Source organism: Chanodichthys erythropterus, chromosome 20, assembly GCF_024489055.1.
Source record: "Chanodichthys erythropterus isolate Z2021 chromosome 20, ASM2448905v1, whole genome shotgun sequence".
Lineage (NCBI taxonomy): Eukaryota > Metazoa > Chordata > Actinopteri > Cypriniformes > Xenocyprididae > Chanodichthys > Chanodichthys erythropterus.
This window is the reverse complement of record NC_090240.1, coordinates 4,106,931-4,126,366: the sequence shown is the minus strand read 5'-3', so window position 1 is coordinate 4,126,366 and position 19,436 is coordinate 4,106,931. Positions and strand designations below refer to the sequence as shown.

General features: G+C 36.2%; 1 protein-coding gene across 3 annotated transcripts in view; it reads left to right on the top strand.

Annotated features, from left to right (window-relative positions):
* Nucleotides 1-19,436, top strand: part of hdac7a (histone deacetylase 7a) — a 110,916-nt gene that overhangs the window by 33,505 nt on the left and 57,975 nt on the right. For all 3 annotated transcript variants that reach the window (XM_067372473.1, XM_067372472.1, XM_067372474.1), the window contains exon 2: nt 279-347. In XM_067372473.1, the coding sequence (XP_067228574.1) occupies nt 279-347 (69 nt within the window). The remainder of the gene's footprint in view (nt 1-278; nt 348-19,436) is intronic.

Genomic DNA, 19,436 nt, shown 5'->3' with positions numbered 1-19,436 from the left:
ACACTACTAATGTCTCAATATGCCCTTGGTAGATAAAACTTCATAGAACATCAAAAATCTTTCATTTTGTTTTTAAAATAATTCATTTATTTCGGGTTTTTTTCCGCTCAGTGGTGGCTACTAAATTACCACAGTTTTTTGTTGTGTAGTAACTACGGTACTTCTCTATTGTATTTCATTTTGACTGTAACTATGCTTCCTTGGTAAAAGTTTGTATTGGTTTGAACGGCAGAAAATGAAAGATCTCACAAACATCTCCACTTCTTCTCATTCCGCAGATGGAAGTTGTGCAGCAGGACTGATCGTCGAGTCGGATCAAAGGGACACTCACTATTGGGGAGTGGCAGGTATGTTACCTTCATTTTAGGGGAGTTTAAACAGTAGGAACCTTCTTGAGAAGACTGTGACATTCGTGTGTTGAGCGAATAAATAAGCCATATTAACCGAATCTATTTCCTTCATGGACATTCATGAAGTTACATAGGTGATTCAGTCACAGTGGACGCCAGAAAAATTAAGCAAGACTTAAAATGTTTGAATGTCATTGCATTAAAAAACAAAATGGCAAAGCAAGTGGCACCTGCAAGGAAATGTTGCAGGTTTTCTCAGAACAAACTTTTTTTTTTTTTTTTTTGTAATTCTAACAAACAAGGTGATTTCTGGTGTTTGCATGACATCAATGCTCCTCAAAGTTCACGCAGGTGTTCTAGCCGAGCAACCGCAGGTGGAGAGAATCACATTGACAGCGCCCGAAATTGCATACTCTGAGTAGGTACTTGAATAAGTACTTACTTTGTGACTGCTAAAAAAAAGTATGTTCTACAGTATATAGTATAAATAAGGGTAGTATGAATGTACTACATTCGCCATGTTGTCATTATCTTATGACCTACCAGTGGAAGTTGTGTAGCATCACTGCCATTCATAAATTCTCTTCCGTGGCCTCATGGGATAGTAAAGAGTCCATCGTATGCACGCTTCAGAATTTCGCCAAGTAGTTGGTCATACTTTTTGCAAACTCTTTTATGAATGTTGTGAATTCGGACATGCTACTCTTGCCACATACTGTTTTTTGTTTACTAAATAGTGGGGAAGTATGCGATTTTAGATGCAGCCATTAACTATCAGTATATCCACCAAGTGTGCAAATTCCTTTTGTCACCATTTTCATCAGTCTTGTACTTTTTGGAGTCACTGTATATACACTACAGTTCAAAAGTTTGGGGTCGGTAAGATTTTTTTTAGAAAGAAATTGATACTTTTATTCAGCAAGGATGCATTAATCTGATCAAAAGTGACAGTAAAAGATTTATATTTCAAACAAATGCTGTTCTTTTGAACTTTGTATGAATCAAAGAATCCTGTAAAAAAAAAAAATAAATAAAAATGTTACTGTTTCCACACAAATATTAAGCATCACAACTGTTTTCAACATTGATAATAATCAGAAATGTTCAAAAAAGACTTGAGACTTTTGAATGGTAGTGTATAGGCTACTTAATACTTTTCATAATCTTACTGATTATAAACATAATGTTAAACTTGATATTCAAAATCACTATTAGCTCATATATCATTGGGTTTATGGGACAGTGAAGTAAATCTCAACAGAACACTAGAATGAATTATTAATTAATGCAAATGACTGAGACATTTAACCCAACATTGATATTTCCAGCTAATAAATAATTAAATATATTGATTACATTCACTGAACAGATTTACCATTATGTCGTATTCTCTTAATCCACTGGCACAATTTTTACAATCACTATTTTACATCTATTACTAGTTGTGACTCAGCGGATGGTAGTGTAAACAAACATAAATGCCGTATGTACTTGACATTGCTTGGCATTAGATATTGCTTGAAGAGTCCTGTAGCTTGCACTCGGCTCAAGTTGCGTGCGCCACAGCGGGCCGAGCGTTTGCGGGAAAAACAACACGATGAGGTCATGGCCAGCGGCCCGGAGATAAAGTTTCAGCCATGCCTGTGAGAGGGATCCGACACCGCTCCCGCTCTTTTGTTCAGCTGTAACCGGGCCCCACGGGCCACTCGTGAAGCCCGCTGAACGTTCTGTTGTAGAAGTGCCGGGCTTTTGTCTTTCTCTCCAATTATGTCGTCTGTGAGACCTGATACAGTTTCGTCATAGTTTACATTACAGATGATATTGGGCAATGCATTGGAGCTAGTGGGCCTAATCATATTGCATTCAGTAACTAAACCACAATTTGTGTAAACTACCTCAGAGTGAATTCCTTTAGAGCGTTTTTAAGACATCAGTGGTTTTGACATGTGCATACAACTCTCCCTGAAATGCTCTCGCAGACAGCTAATAATCATAATGTAATGTATACACATAAAACACTACACAAATGTGTTGGTTTTTACATTTATTGAATTTTAACTGCTGATTTTCAGGACCCAAATTTGGAAATGTTTAATATGACTAAATCAACCTATGTTAGGTCATACCAATAAAAATCATTGTCAGGTGTAGTTATCTATTTAAGGTAAAAATGTTTTACAGTGTAAAAAAAAAAAAGAAGCTTTTTTTTGCCAGTTCATTGAAATTGATTTACCTGTGGGGCAACATTAATGTACATGGTTTTGAGTTATCTTACAGAAATGATGGGAAGATGTTCATTGTGAGGTATTTTTTTGCATCCCTCCCCCGTGAGAGGCAGAGGGACAGGAGAGTCAAGCTGACAATAGCGAGATTGTTTTTCAGGGAGCTGCAGTAAAGATCACATTTCCTGTTACTGGCTGAAAGCGGGGTCAGCTGACACCAGCCTCCTTCACCACTGCGGCTGTCATCACCGCTCAGACGAGGAAAAAAAAGACACTAACAGCTTTAAGGCACAAGTTAACTCTTAACATGTACAAATATCACTCGCACAACCAGGGTCCAGACAAAAGCTGTGTCAGAACCCGTCTGTTGATAGTGGAGCGATGTGACGCATCGATGAGGAAGGTTCCGTTTGCTTTCGTACCTGTAAATCTGAGCCCTTTGTGATTCATCCAGGATGTGACAGTGCTGGCTTCTGAAACATCTTTGATTTTGAGTGTGAATTTTCAGTTCTTCTAAGTGAGGTAGCTCTTACCGTGTACGATCTACTCACCAACATCAAAGATTTGAAGTTTTTTATATTGTTGCCCAATTGCTGCTATTAGATTCTGATTAATTCCATTTGTAGATAAGTGGATATTTTAGACTAGTCAGTGAGCCAATGCTTTGAGTGTTGATTAGTCATGGATTACATGATTGCATTGTGCTTGTTCTATATGACTGCAGCTAGAAAATATATCATTTTTTTGGTTAGTAAATTGTTGCACAAACTAGTTAACTTATTGATTTAGTTTCATGTTTTGAGCCAGTGTTGACTAGTTGGAGACCATGTGACGTAAATGTGTTTGTTCTATATTAGGAGGAGAATTGAGTTTCCTGGTTTGTACACTCTAAAAAATAATGTGTTGGATCAATAGAAAAAAAAATGTTTTCATGATTTTTTATTTGATTTGTTATGAAAACTTTTAATGAAATTACGTTCAAACAACAAACTTAATAATTTGTAGCGTGAACACAAATGTTTAAGTTGGTTACTCAAAAAATTAAGTTGCTTCCAAGAGCAGAAATACATTCCAATTATGTTGTAATGCACTGAACACACTTCCACAGGTTGCTTACATGCAATTACGCAAAATGTGAATGATTGGTCAACGCATTGCATTTGTGTCATTGTGTAATAAACCTCCATACTCCAGGGACGATACAGTTACCTTTAACTGTCTGTAACTTAAAGGATTAGTTCATTTTAAAATGAAAATTACCCCATGATTTACTCACCCTCAAGCCATCCTAGGTATATATGACTTTCTTCTTTCAGACGAATATAATCAGAGTTATATTAATAACATATTAATATTAATATATTAATATTAACTACTTGAGTTGTAGCTCTAGAACCAATTAATTTTATCTATTTTATCATAGCACATGCTGGATGTAACTAATTTAGCTTGTCATTGGCATTAACACAGTCATTGCTTATAGAGTAAATGTAGTGTTTACCTTCATGTCGTTTACCCTTCAGCAATTTGGTAACCACTAAAACTTCAACATTAATGAAACTCTTTTAAATGTCAAACATAATTTTCCCTTCACCAAAAACAAATAAAATAACACTTAATATCAACATTTATTCTCCTTATCCAGTCCTATGCAAAGCGTGCTGGGAACTAGAAATCCACTGCCCAATTCCCAAAGTTATCAAGACAATTATATTAGGTTTCTACAAATTAATTTTTAATAAATAACAGTTAATGCAGAATTAATTTGAGTTTATATTACACACAATATTTATGTTAATGTAATGGTCAGCATTATATCATCACCAGAACTCAAGAAAATAATCTTTGCAACTTAAAAGGTTTAATTAAATCAAATTAATTCAAATTTTTAACTTTAAGTTGTGGTAACAGGTCCCCTGAATTACTTTTTAGAGTTCACTACCTGATTAGTTCTACCACCATTTGATGTTTTGGTAACTCTTTACAATAGTAGTTAACATGAACTAATAGTTAACATGAACTAATAATGAACTGCACTTATACAGCATTTATTAATCTTTGTTAGTGTTAATTTCAACATTCACTAATACGTTATTAAAATCTTGTTAACATTAGTTAATGCACTGTGAACTAACATGAACAAACAATGAACAACTGTATTTTCATTAACTAACATTAACGAAGATTCATAAATACAGTAACAAATGTATTGCTCATTGTTAGTTCATGTTAGTTAATACATTAACTAATGTTTAACTAATGAACCTTATTGTAAAGTGTTACCGATGTTTTAGACCTGTATTGACTAGTCATGCACTACATGATGTTTTGGGCCTTTGTTGACTATAGCTGTAGTTCACATGACTCAGGTTGCATTTGTACTAAATGGCGGCAGCTGAAAGAAATTTCAGTCTTTGGTTAGTAAACTGTTGTACTGACTAGTTAACTAATCAATTAGTTCTGCAACTATTAGGTGTTTTGGGCATGTGTCGACTAGCTGTGGATCACTTGATTCCTGTTGCATTTGTTCTATATGAAAGCGACTGGAAGAAATTTCAGTTTTGGTTGGTAAATTGTTGCACAAACTAGTTAACTAATTGATTAGTTTCATGTTTTGAGTCAGTGTTGACTAGTTCACTACCTGATTAGTTCTACCACCATTTGATGTTTTAGACCTGTATTGACTAGTCATGCACTACATGATGTTTTTGGCCTGTGTTGACTAACTGTAGTTCACATGACTCAGGTGGCATTTGTACTAAATGACGGCAGCTGGAAGAAATTTCAGTTTTTGGTTAGTAAACTATTGCACAGATTAGTTAACTAATTGATTAGTTCTAACACCATGTGATGCTTTAGACTTAATAATTTCTTGCTTAGTAAAGGGTTGCTTCTCCAACTAGTCAATTTAGTGGTTAATGTACCACTAGTGCTTTGTCAACCAGTTGTAGATAACAAGTCATGCACCACATGACTACTTCTGTTCTTGTTCTATATGGTGACAGATGAAAGAAAATATTTTTTTGTTTCATTTGTAAATTGTTGCACTATAATCGATTAGTTCTGCAACTATTAGGTGTTTTGGGCCTGTGGACAAGATGTAGATCACTTGACTTCTGTTGCATTTGTTCTATATGACAGCGACTGGAAGAAATTTCATTTGTTTTTGGTTAGCAAATAGTTGCACTGACTAGTTAACTAATCAGTTGTGTACCACTATTGAAGGTTTGAGCTTGTGTTGAGATCCATTGAGATCCAAAAAAACAATAATTTCTTGCTTAGTAAAGGATTGCTTCTCCAACTAGTCAATTTAGTGGTTAATGTACGACTAGTGCTTTGTTGACCAGTTGTAGATAACAAGAGAATCTGAAAATAAAATTGAAACTGAGACACAGAATGGCACACATTCTCCAGCTGGCCGTCAGACCACTTAAGCTGCACGCTGTGTCATTTACATTAGGTAACTAGTCGATAACCTTTTTGGACCACTTAGTAAAAATGAGTCATCATACATAACTTATTGTATATAAGGTAGTATATACAATATAAACCATGTTGGCTTAGGCCAGCGTTCTGGAGTCGCTGGGAATGAACTAATCCTGTTTTCCCAGAGCAGCCCACACCGGCCTGCTGTTTTTAGAAGCAAGTTCAACCAAGGTCCGTGAGGATCAGAACGTTGTGTTTGACCCCCTGAATGTTTGGAGACAAGGAAGTGTTCGGACACAAAGGTGCTCATTTGTTGGAGCGCACAGCACAGAAAGAGCTCAGTGAGCCAGTGTGAGTCGGTTTGTGTGTGTGTGTATTTGAGGTTACAGGGAATGTTAATGTCCTCCTTCATTGTTGGAGGCTCAGACAGAAGTTCGTGAGCCTGCATATGTATGAGATGTGTTCCTGGCGAATGCTTTCCCAGAATGGTTGTTAAATAAAAAGAATCCATGGAAAGGGAACGGATAGCTGAGGAAGGGCGAGAGGGAGTGAAGGGCTAAGAGGAAAGAGGGAAATCTGCGTGGAGAGGTGTCATTATGTGCATTTTTGTGTCCACTTGAGAGTTGTTGGAGTTCAAACACCGAATTACACTGTTGAGTGGCGCCATTTTGAGTGTGCAGTAAATTGTGGGTAGACGTAACCTCCTCCGTGCCTGTCTCTCTCAAAAATGATTTGCACCGTGACCATACCAAGAGCAGAAGTACATTCCAATTATGTTGTAATGCACTGAACACACTTACGTAGGTCACTTACGTGCAATTACGCAAACATGAATGATCGGTCAGCACATAGAGTAGTGCAGGTATGACGTCACTTTGTAGGCCAACCAGCAGTTAGTGTCACACTGGTTCCCTCGATTAAAAATCCAATAGGATTTTCCCATAGCCTTTTGGATTATCGCAAAAAAATAAGCTCTGTGATCAACAAAATTTTATCATACTTGCATGTTTTGTCCATCATAATAATCACAGATGAACACAACATTTATGAATTTTGAAGCCTAAATGCAGTCGCCAGAAGTAAAAAGCTAAAGGTAGGCTATAAGCGAACTACACCAAGGTCGCTCGACTTCAACGTTTCGACTTCAGGATTCTGACAAATCTTTCAGTTTTTATCTAAAAACATTTTCCCAGAAAGTTTTAGTTAGACTACTTTATAAGATCACAATTATGAGCATAATGAAGCTGTAAAAGTGGACTGAGCTTACCTGTTCGTCATGATGACGTTTAAGCTCCCTGACTGCCAGTGTAGTCCCATTTAGCCACTTGTTATCAACTGCCTTTTTCAAGACACAACAGCTTAAAAAAAAAATCACGAGTGGGGTAAAACTATGTCTTAGAATAAAATGTGAAATCTTGTGTTCACCACAAACCTTATTTTAGCCATTTAAACAAAATCCCATTAAAAAAAAAAACATAGACTTTGGGACGATGGAACCGGAAGTGTGACTTTGGGGAGATGGAACCGTGTTTTGGCTTACAAAGGGATGTCATACCTGTACCACTCTATTTTATGCGTCATTTTGGCAGTAACAAACCTACATAGTCTAGGGGGGCGATACAGTTACCTTTAACTGTCTGTAACCTAATAGTACGTCCATGTGACATATTTCTGAGTGAAACAGAAAATTCAATGGGAAAAAAAAAAATATGAAAAGTTGGCATGGTGATGTCAACTGAAGAGAAAATTCGTTTCAAATGGGTCACGATTTTGATGAAAGATACAAAGACAAAACTATATTCATTTTGGAATAATGAATCATTTATGGTAAGATCAGGTAAACTGTATTAAGTAAATAAATATGATTATTTTACGTTAACTTTAAGCAAGATGTGGCACTGCAGCGCCCCTTATGGCAACTCTTATGTGTGCTGCTGTATGAATTGTGTTTGGACCCATTTTGGGATGCAAGAAATGTGAAATCCAGCATAACTAGAATTGTTATTCAGGTAAGCAGCTATAAACATCGAACTTGCGTAGCCAGAAGCGTTTATTTCCACACATTTTTTCAGGCTATAGAGTTCTCTTCATTAGAGGGACATACCTTTCAAACCAACTCACAACACACACACACACACACACAGACGTGACCTCACCCCGAGGCAGCGCTCCTTTACTCCTGCCCTTTCTCCTCTATCATGCTATCTTTTCAACATCAGACACATTCCTCTCATTGCCCTGGTAAGACAGTTACTCTTACTGCTGATAAAATGCAGTAGCTAGCTGTAACACACACACACACACACACACACACACACACACACACACACACACACACACACACACACACACACACTCCTGATGGTGTGTAGTCGCATCAGCTGACAGGCATGACTCCACAATCAGCTTATAGCTTTTCAGTCATGTTGAAACTCACTTTGGGTTAGAAGCCACATAGTGTAACAAGAAGTCAGCAGTTTTTAGAGAGAACTGAAAAATAATAAATATGTTTATGATTTTAAATGATCTTTGACTTTGAATGAGAGTTGTGTGACTGTGCAAGCTTTTATGGGCTAATACCCTGCTCACAGCGGTGCTATTTTAGTATTATTTATATACTATAATAATAATAATAATACAAATAATAATATTATTATTATATATGTATGCTTTTATTTTTATATTTTCAGTTTCCATTTTATTTTTAGTTTTAGTCATTTTGTTTTGTGCTTTTGACATTATTTAAATATTTCTATATAGCCTTAATTTATTTATTTTTTATTTTAGTTTCAGTAATTAAACTTAAACATTCTTTTTATTTCAGTTAGTTGCCCAAGCAACATTTCTTATTTTCATTTAAGTTTTTATTTTTATTTTCATCTAATATTTATATTTTATTTTATTTCAGCTTTATTTCAAAAATGAATTTGAATAGATTTAGTTTTATTTAAAGAATAATCTAGATGATAATATGAACAGATTGAGAACAGAATAAGATCAACTTAATATCTACGTTGTTTCTCATAGACAGCAATGAGATCAAAAGTCACCTGTTTCCCAGATGTTTCTATACTGAGAAAGACACCAGTAATTTCACACATACTTCTGTTAGAGTTTCAGAAGAGGCCGAATTGTTTGATCTAAATAAACAATATACGTTTTATAGGTCTGTATGTCAACAGTTGTCTCATTTATGTCTACTTTAGGAATGTCTGAGAAAATCTGTGACAAATTTGATAATTAAAATTTTTTTTTTTTTTTTTTTTTTTCAAAATAATCAATTGTCTGAACCTTAAAATTGCTCCTCCAGTCAAAACCTTCTAACCACAAACCCTTACACGTTCACCAGCCTTTAATATTAATGTTATACACTGTTTTGCTGTTTCACATTTGTTTTGAGTTGAGTTAACCTGAGTTAAATTATGTGTGGACTGGCCTTTATCCCAGAATAACACACTGGCGTTGTTAAAAGTCTGGGATTGAGTGGAAACCTGCTCCACTACTGAAAGGGAATCACAAACTTCGGCACTGAGCAGGAGCTTTAATAATCCATCCACTCTTCCTCCCGTACAAGCACATGCTCCCCTCATCTTCTTGTTGACAGGAATACACATGCCTTGTGTATCTGCAGATGCTCAAGTATTTGCGACCAGCTATAAATATAAGAATAGCATACAAACACACACACACACACACACACACGTGTGTACTCAAAGGCGTGCACTGGCTGGACGAGCGTTCTGAGCAGCTGCCGCGGAAGCAGCGGGTCTGAATAGCTCAGACAGCTGTGGACTCTGCAGGAACACTCAGGACGAAAACACACCGAATGAATCTCTATATTAGAGATTCTGAGGTATAGTTGGTACTTAAACTTAATCCATTATGCCTCCTGAGCTATGAAAGAGCAAAAAAAGTTTTCTCTTGCATCAAATGCTGTATATTCAGTTGACCATTTAATACTACATTCAATGACTTATAGAGTCATTGACTAAGGAAGAGAATTGTGAGTCGTGTCTGTATATAGGCAGTATTTTAAATACTATGACAATTCAGAGAAAAAATACATCCAAGATGGCAGACAAAGCGAAAGAAATGTCGATTATAATTACCCATGTGAAAAAGAAGTAAACTTTAGCAAACTTTTAAAAAGAGAACTTATTATGGAAATAATCTACTTGAAAAGAATACACTTCAGTTTGAACTGAATGTAGTTTTTGGACACTTCATTGCATGTTATTTGCAATTAAATGAAAGTGTAGTATATCTTACGTTTATAATAAATGCCGTTAGTTGAAATTAAGAGTGTTTTTTGACCCATTTTAGTAGGACTTTTTATATGTAATTTCATATTTCTGTGGTCGCTGAGATATGGTTAAAGTGTATTGCTGAATGTACTGAGAAGCATTTATCGTAAACTAAAATATACTTTAATGTAGTGTTAATTTTGTCACCTATTTTTAATTTAGTCTTAGTCTTAGTCTTGTGCCAAATGTCCTTGTTTGTTTTAGTCATATTTAGTCATTCACATATCTTTTTTTGTTAGTCAAGTTTTAGTCGACTAAAGGTCTCGTCATTTTAGTCTAGTTTTAGTCAAAAGAAAACTCAAGGTATCTTAGTCAAGTTTTAGTCGACTAAAAGTCTTTTAATTTTAGTCTAGTTTTAGTCAAAAAATTTGTCTTTTTTTTTTTAAATAACACATTATTACTGAGAAAAAAAAGTGTTTCGCATATCTCAAACATTGGATAAATGTCATAATTTCTGACAAAATACACTTGTTGAAAGATTTTTGTTGAATGCAAATGTTAAACGTGTCTGGTTTTCAATTTCTGATTTAGGAGACACATTCACAAATGATTAACCTGTTCTGAAGAGTATTTTATTTTAACCAACACAATTCAAAAGCTAGTATGTCGTCGTCGCTCGTCACTCGTGTTCGCTTTGGGTGTTGTGTGTTAAGCAGTTTCGTGTTGCAGCCACAGGCGTATAAAACCTGTAAAGCCTCGTTTACACTGCACGCGTGTGCGGCTTGTTACGGCTGCGACGCGGCTACCGGAGCTGATACACGGTCACTCTAGTCAATGCTTACGTTTACACCAGCCGCGCCGCGGTGCGTTTGAGAAGCGGCTCGACGCGCCGCTTTGCTAAAGATAGGCGCCTCACCTCCAAGACGCGCAGCTCAAATACAAAACAATGTCAAAATAATCACCCTGTGTAAACTCCCGCTCATATTTTACATCACTAGAAACTGACAAGAGATTCAAAGTTGAAAAACTTGAAATTTCTTTGAGCTGACATCGCGCAGAGGACGGAACAACACCTTGCCGGAGCCGTAACGAGCCGCACACGCATGCAGTGTAAACAAGGCTTCAACGAGGCTTAACTTGAGCAACAGCGCGAAGCCGCGAACTCGTTCTGATTATTTTAAAGGCGTAACAACTGATGAAAAAGCAGAGACGATTGTAGACGAAAATGAAGAGAGATTTTATCTTAGTTTTTATTTTATACAAAACATTTTCGTCTCGTCTTTTTTCGTCAACAATAATGCATGTTTATTTAGTCTTAGTCAGCGTTTTTGGATAGTGGTGCAGTCTTGTCATCGTCTCGTCTTAGTCATGAAAAAAAAGGTCGTTGACGAACATATTTCGTCTCGTCTCGTCTGACGAAATTAACACTACTTTAATGTCATTTCTATTGAAACTTGTATGTCATGTATTTAAATACGTTTGTAATTACACATTTATAATTTTGCAATTTAGTTCATGTAATATATACTCTAAATATAATACACTGCAATTAAAATTATAAATTACTTCACATGCTTTAGTGTGTGTCAACACATAAATACAAAAGATTAATAGAACATAAAGATTTAAAATGTACTTTAACATAAAACCTTTAATTTTATAAAGTGCACTTTTTAGAAGTATGCTTAAATGTGTTACGAAACATATAGTAGTCATGAAAGTGCTGTTTTTAAGTGTACAATTTTTAAAATATATATTTTTTAAGATTCACAAGCGCATATTGAATACAATGCGGTTATGTTTGCCCATATTTGATCCAAACAAGGGTTGAAACAACCCAGCATTTTTAGTAGACTGTTTTGCCCAATATTTATGTGTGGTTTGTGTTGTGTTTTATTGCTTATTAGAATGTCAAGTTGTTATTTTAGTAACTTGCTAATGTTCTATCAAAGTGCAATTTGTGCGGTGCACAGAGTCCCTGATTTTAAAAGAGAGCCTATGTGTGTGTTTGTGAAAAAAAAATAAAATAAAGATACATATATAATTATATATAGACAGAGAGAGAGAATGAATTGTAAAGGATTGAATCATGCCACATAAGATTTGAGCAGGAGGAATGGGAAATATCAGGACAGGAGTGATAGATAGCAAGATAAAGAAAGGGAAGACAGATGGTGAGATTAGAAGCGAGTGAAGAACTCAGCGAGAGGGTGTATGTGAATGCGGTCAAATGTATCTAAAATTGGAGATCCTGTCTTGCACAAGGTCGATTTAGCAACAGTAAAATAGAGAGCAAGAATGGGAGGCCTATTTAAATGTGTCAACTTATCTCACAGCCGCTTTGAGAAGTTTATTTACTTTACCTTCAAAATGTAGTGCAAGGAATGAGAAAAACTGAAGATTAAGCTTCTGTTGAATTAATAGAATGCTAAAACTGGGCACGTATACGCACGTATACATTATCAAAGTAGATATGGCAAAAGTCTAAGACAATGATGAAAATCTAGTATTTAACATCAAATTTTTCATATAAAATGCAAAACAGAAGCATTTTGACTAGTGGTCTCAGACTTTTGGACCCCATGTTATCAGAGGTTTGGAAGCTCGGCAGTAAAAACAGAAAAAAGACCTTCATGGGTTTCATGCTTGACTAGTTTTTCCATCTCTACTGCCTGATTAGGGTCTAAACCCTCATGGCTAATCAAACGCTAGGCTAAGTTAGCCATTATGCGACTATGAACTCTTCTCACCATGGGGCTTTTGCGACATATCGGAGGCCCTGTTTTCTGAATGGCCACATGAGACGGACAGAAATAGCCCTTCCATTCGTCTTGTTTTGCTTTGTTGAAAAGCCTAAAGAGCCCAGTTATAAACTTGGGCTTCTTTGCTTGATGTGAAGCACTGAATGTTCAGTTAAAGCACTTAGTTATAGTTAGCTTGCTAAAACAGTTTTGTTTTACAATGCTTGCCTATTCTCTGAACAAACAGATCCACTTGGAGGAAATGCAAGAAATACATTTGAAATGCGTTTTGTGTGTCAACAACTGAGTAAGCTGTTTTTTTGAAGGTTGAAGAAAACCTATGCTAGCATGTAGCTTTGTGTGCATTTCGGCCTTGAAACATGAACTGTTTTCTTCTACCTCAATAGAAACTGGCAGTAACAAAAATAGCCACATACAAGAAGTCACGAACAGGAAACGAAGACAGCAAACAGGAAGAGTCTCGCTCACTTTTTTTGTCTCCCTTCTGATGTACGTTTTGCACTCGTAACCAACACCTCACTGGCTCTCATTGTTGCACTTTTACAAGGCTTCCATGTACACAAAAAGGTCTCTATGGTAACTAAAGGCTCTAACTCTCTTTTTTTTTGTGTTTATGGGTTGTCCCCAAGCACCCTTGGCTTCGAAACCAGCACAATGTTAAATGTGTAAGAAGAAAAGAGCCAGAATGAAAGAGTAAGACACATACAGGGGTAATATGTGAAAGAGGATGTTGTTGCTGACCAAATGTGACCACTGGGAGCAACAGTACTGACTAATTATAGTTCAGAGAAAGAAAGAGAACGAAAAAAGAGAGAGAAGTGTTGCTTAAGAGTGCAAAAACGGACTTCATCCTCTGGCTATTTATATAAAACTGCAGATTGTTTTTGAGGTAGCCATGGCTGGAGCTGTAATCACCAGTGTTTCCTCAGTCGAACAGGAAACCAAACAATCCAGGCCCTATCGCCAGTGTGCCCAGGGGAGTCAGTGTTAGTGTGTGTGTGGCTAATTAAAATGGCTGAGGTCTCCTCTGTTGTTGATTAAACCTCCCCTTGTTCTGTGTGTTGGCCTCCTGGGCCTCCGACACTTATTTGCAGCACTTGCTGTGTGGGTAGTTATTAGACAGGCAGACAGAAATCTCAAAAAAGAGAGATGCAGTCACCAGATGAACTACCAGACTCCTGAATGCACTCTTCAAAACAGCAGTTCTCTGTTGTCATCGATGGTTCTGTGAAGAAACGTTAACATCAATGGAACCTTTCTATTCAGCAAAAGGTTCTTTATAGTGGGAAAAGGTTATTAAAGGATTTGTTCGATTCAGAATTAAAATTCCCAGATAATTTACTCACCCCCCATGTCATCCAAGATGTTCTTGTCTTTCTTTCTTCAGTTGAAAAGAAATTAAGGTTTTTGAGGAAAACATCCCAGGATTTTTATCCAAATATTGAGAACTTCAACAGTTACAGTAAAAGTTTCAGTGGGCTCTACACTAGGGATGGTCAGATTCAATGTGCGATGCATCGATTAAAAAAGTGTGCATCGGATACAAGTTGGCATTTGTATCGCAATGCATCAGTTCTAACATAATTGCATCGGTAAAAAACAATTTATTAATATATAATTATTAGTAGATGTGACCAATAATTTGTGACAATTATTTTTAAATATAGATTGATTTCTTCTCTAAACTGTTTTCCAAGCGCGTTCTCTCATCACCACTGCTGCTACGTGAATATGACAATCACAACACTACAGAGACCGAGGCGTGTCAATAGATTATAGTTTAACATGGCACTACAAAGGCCTGTTTGTGAAAGGGCCATGCGTTAGAAGTCGGAAGGCATTAAGTTCATTTATGATTTGCTGTCTGTCTGAACCAAAGAAATAAAAGCAATCTATCTGTACCCATATTCAGAGCCCTATGCAGAAAACGGACAGAATCGTGGAATCCGTTCATAAAAACGGAGTTAAATGTATGATGCGGAATGTCACAGAATTTTCAAATATTGGATGAATAAATCAAAAGTAGGTGGGTACACTTAAATCAAATCGCGATATGGACCAGTGTTTGATCAGTGGTTAGCAGAAGCAGCAATAGCATTGAGCGATTTTTGCAGGTTGTGCAAAAAAAACATGAAAGTGAGTGGTATTTACACCCACTCGAGCAATTTGTTTTCTAAACTAAAAAAGTCATTTCATTCCCGCCCTTTTAGTTACTGTTGCTTTGTCCGACAAGCCATGGCGCTGTCACGCCACACGCAGTGAAAAATACATTGCAGAGCAAAGAGGACACTGACAACATATCGACAGACAAGACAGAGCAGTGTTATTTATGATATTAAACAAAGTCACAGCTTTCACACTGTGTAGTTTTTTTTAAGAAATTCAAACAATAAAAAACGTTTTGTAGCTCTTTAATGTGTCATGACTTGTTGTAGCGCCTCAGCTCAAGAGGCTCGTGAACCGATCATCACTTCCTACTAGTCCATCTATGGCATCAAATGAACATGAGAATGAATGTTGTTTCAAACGCGGAAAGACGTCAATATACACAATTTTTACACAAAGTTTAACTCCACCGAGGTTAATCTTCTAATTCCTGACTGCTTTGTCGGATTCTGCGTTCTGATTGGTTAGATCGCTTGTCAATCAAAGGTCTTGCGAGAGACGGTTAGACGTCATCGTGTTATACCCGCCAATAGTGAGCAAAGTGGATAAGCCAGTCTGTGATTGGTTCCCGCAAAAGTGTAACAGAAGCAGTAGAAATGAATGTACGGGTTTCCAGACTGAGTTGCCGGGCGAAATCGCTGGCAGATCAGGCTGGGTTTACCCAGTCTAGCCTTCCGATATATCTTGTTGTAAACACAAACTTTTTTTAAAGCTGCAGTCTTTTTATTTTTGGCCCTTAATTTTTAGCGGTTAATAAACAGAACTGCATGTGTCTTGCTTAAGAACATTGTAGCCGGAGCTACTTCTCTCCGTGTATGTCTGCTACTCTGCAGCAGTTCCTACCAGACCGGTCTAAAATAATCTGGATATAAACACTTATTATAAGTATACTATAATGATTCAGGGTAAGACAAATACACGGTTTGTAAAATGGATTCATGTTGTACATTCTCATTATATAATTTTTGTAAATTTTGAACACAAAAAAAGTTACGGACAGCAGATTTAAGTTATATTATATTTTAAAAGTTTTTTTTTTTATATCGCAGAGCTAAAAATATACTTTTTTTTAAAAAAAATGACAGATCTATTCACTAGATAAGACCCTTATTCCCCATGTAGGATCATGTAGAGCCCTTTGAAGCTGCACTGAAACTGCAATTTGTACCTTCAACCCATTTTGGGTTGTTTAACTGTTGTATATTTAACTGTTGAAGTCCACTATATGGAGAAAAATCCTGGGATGTTTTCCTCAAAAACCTTAATTTCTTTTCGACTGAAGAAAGAAAGAAATGAACATCTTGAATGGCATGGGGGTAAGTAAATTATCTGGAAATTTGAGTTCTGAAGTGAACTAATCTTTTAAGGGTTTGTTCACACTTGTAGTTGGGTTCTCTTGGTTCTTTTGGTACGGATCAAAAAAGGAAATGCTGTATTTAGTCCTGGAACCTTTATTTTTAAGAGTGTAAGATAAACAAATGCTTTTTTTTTTAAAGAATGTGTGCTCTACATTCCATGCATTGCTTCTTTACAGTCATGTCATTTTTCAAGTGTTTTTTATTTTATTTAATTTTTTTATGTTTTTCTTACAACAATGAACCTACCTATCATTCATCACTGTTCGTGTATCTGGTACCAGAGTCTTTTCACAGCCGCCCTAAAGTGCATGCATGAGGCATCTTAAACATCCAGTGACGACTGTCTGTCCCTCCTCCACTGGATTAGCATCTTTTTTATTCACTGCATGATGACCAGACCGTGCAAAATTTTTGTTAGTATGCTTTGGACTTGTCTGGACACTTTACACCTGTTTATTTATTATGTATTTTTAACAGATTCATGTTAGTTTTGTATTATATTTTGTCTCTATTAGCCCTGTAACTTGTTCCAAAACAGTATCTTCCTACAGACAGCAATTTAGTCACATATGTGACATGCATTTTCCATTATGTTGCCTTCTGATATACCTTGTTGTGAACAATATCTTTTTAAAATATATATTTTTGGGCTTTTTATGGAAGCTTGTTTCCACCACAGAATAGTAAAACCAAAATAAAAAGGTAACTGGCACTTTTTATATCACAATTCTGACTGTCTTTCTCAAAATCGTGAGTTTAAATCTCGCAATTCTGACTTTTTTCTGAGAATTGCAAGATATAAACTCGCATTTCTGAGAAATAGTCACATATGCGAGAACATTTTTTGGAATTGTGAGATTTAAACTTGCAATTGGAAGAAAAAAAGTCAGAATTGCGAGTTATAAAGTCCAATTCTAAGAAAAAAAAAGTCAGCTTACAATTCTGACTTTATATCTCAGAATTGCGACTTTATTTCTCATAATTGCAAGTTTATATTAACAATTCTGAGAAAAAAAAAAAAGTAAAAATTGCGAGATAAAAAATCTCAATTACCTTTTTTTATTTTTTATTCAGTGGCGGAAACAAGCTTCCATACATATTTGCCTTCATTTGACAGGAAAGTACAATGCAGACAGGAAGTGAAGAGAGAATGCAGTGTTCAGCAAACTAAGGTGAAGGTGAAATGTTAATTATAAACATTTAAAAAAAAAAATTACCTCAATATTTCATGCAATACTTAGAAGTGCCAGCAAAAACAATACAAATCTATTTGTATCTAATATTTGTGCTTAATATTTTTGGTTTATTAAAATATCACATTGCTAGCTTAGCAAGTTCTAGTGGAATCAGTGGAAAGTTGTGTCTCAGCTTGAGTATCTCTGTTTTGTGCAGTGCAGAGTGTTACAGATCAGTCAATAAGCATTAAATGTGGTTAGGTCAATAAATTAAAATTCACACAGAACACATTTTTGCATTTTAAAGTCCCAATGAGATAGGTAGATAAGTTTTTTGGCTTTTAGCATGAATATGTTAGCCTTACTGTTATCTATAAGCTAGTGTACTCCAAAACAATGACAAAATTCACATTTAGAAGATATAAGCATTCAAAACTTACAGTATCTCACTTCCGACAGTATGGATCAATAATTTTGATGACATCAACGCTGCTTTTCACCTTCTCATCAGATTTTCTGCCCAATCAAATGCTCTAGAATCTAAAGCGTCCCACCCCCTACATTATAAATAGACCCTGAAGCTGGTCTATGGTCACTTGTTCACACATTCTCTACATGAAGTAGAGAGAACGAAGTCTGGTTTCCCATTAGTGTCATGCGATTTAACTATTTTAAAATAGGGGAGAAGCTGTTCGATATGCCCCGCCCTGTCTTCCTGTTTCAGTGGAAATTACGTCAACACATTGAATTATGCTGCACATTTCAACGCACTTCAGTGGGCTTTTAAAATGTGAGTTGTGGGCAATGGAATGGGAAAAAAATGCAAGGTCTCGTGATGTGCTTTTTAAAAGTTTTTTACTTGAGCGGCATGTTTTCAGAACACCGCATCATGGTTAAGATGCTGCAAAAGACTCCAGACAAGATTGTAATGATCAAAAACATCCGTTTAATGCAGTGGATGTATGTGTCCACACTGTGAGTGACGTGACAAAACTAGAACGCTAGAGCTAGTGTGTTTGCGTTTCCTTGATTATAATGCTATCATTATAATTTTGACGCACATTGTCAGCATAGGTGGGACCTAATGTTTTTATTGTTGTTTCTAAAGACCTGTCTGGACTTTAAGCATGAGTGATTCAGTAAACATTAATGATTCTCACTGGTCAATTGTTCATTGTTGATTGTTATTGTCATGGCTGAGCGAAACAGCAGAGAAGCAGACATTTGTGTTTTGAAGCTCGTGTTGCTGTTGAATGTTTAAGTGGGGGTGCTCAGGGGTCATCGGACAGAGAACATGAGCAGTTTTGGAAACTTGGGTCGGGACAGTGTGGGAATATTATACTCAAGATGCATTATACATCAGCCTATGTTCCACACTAACACACCTGACACACACACACACACACACACACGCCAACTTTTTCTGTTTTTCATACTAAGATATTTAATATAACCTACCCATAAACCTAACCTCACACAAACCTGTTGACGTTAGATATGAAGCAAAATACTGAGGAACAAATATCCTCACATGTTGGTTTTTGTCTCAGACATTTAAACATACAATTGTAGTGCAAAAAATACATATTTACACCTTAAGGGTAGGCTACTTCAGAAAACAGGTTTATGAACCAAAGTATTTATATAGTAATGAACCCTCGCCTTAAACATGCAGAATATGTTGCATGTGTACATTGTGTGTGCGTACAAACTCTGCCCTTCTGAGCTGTGTC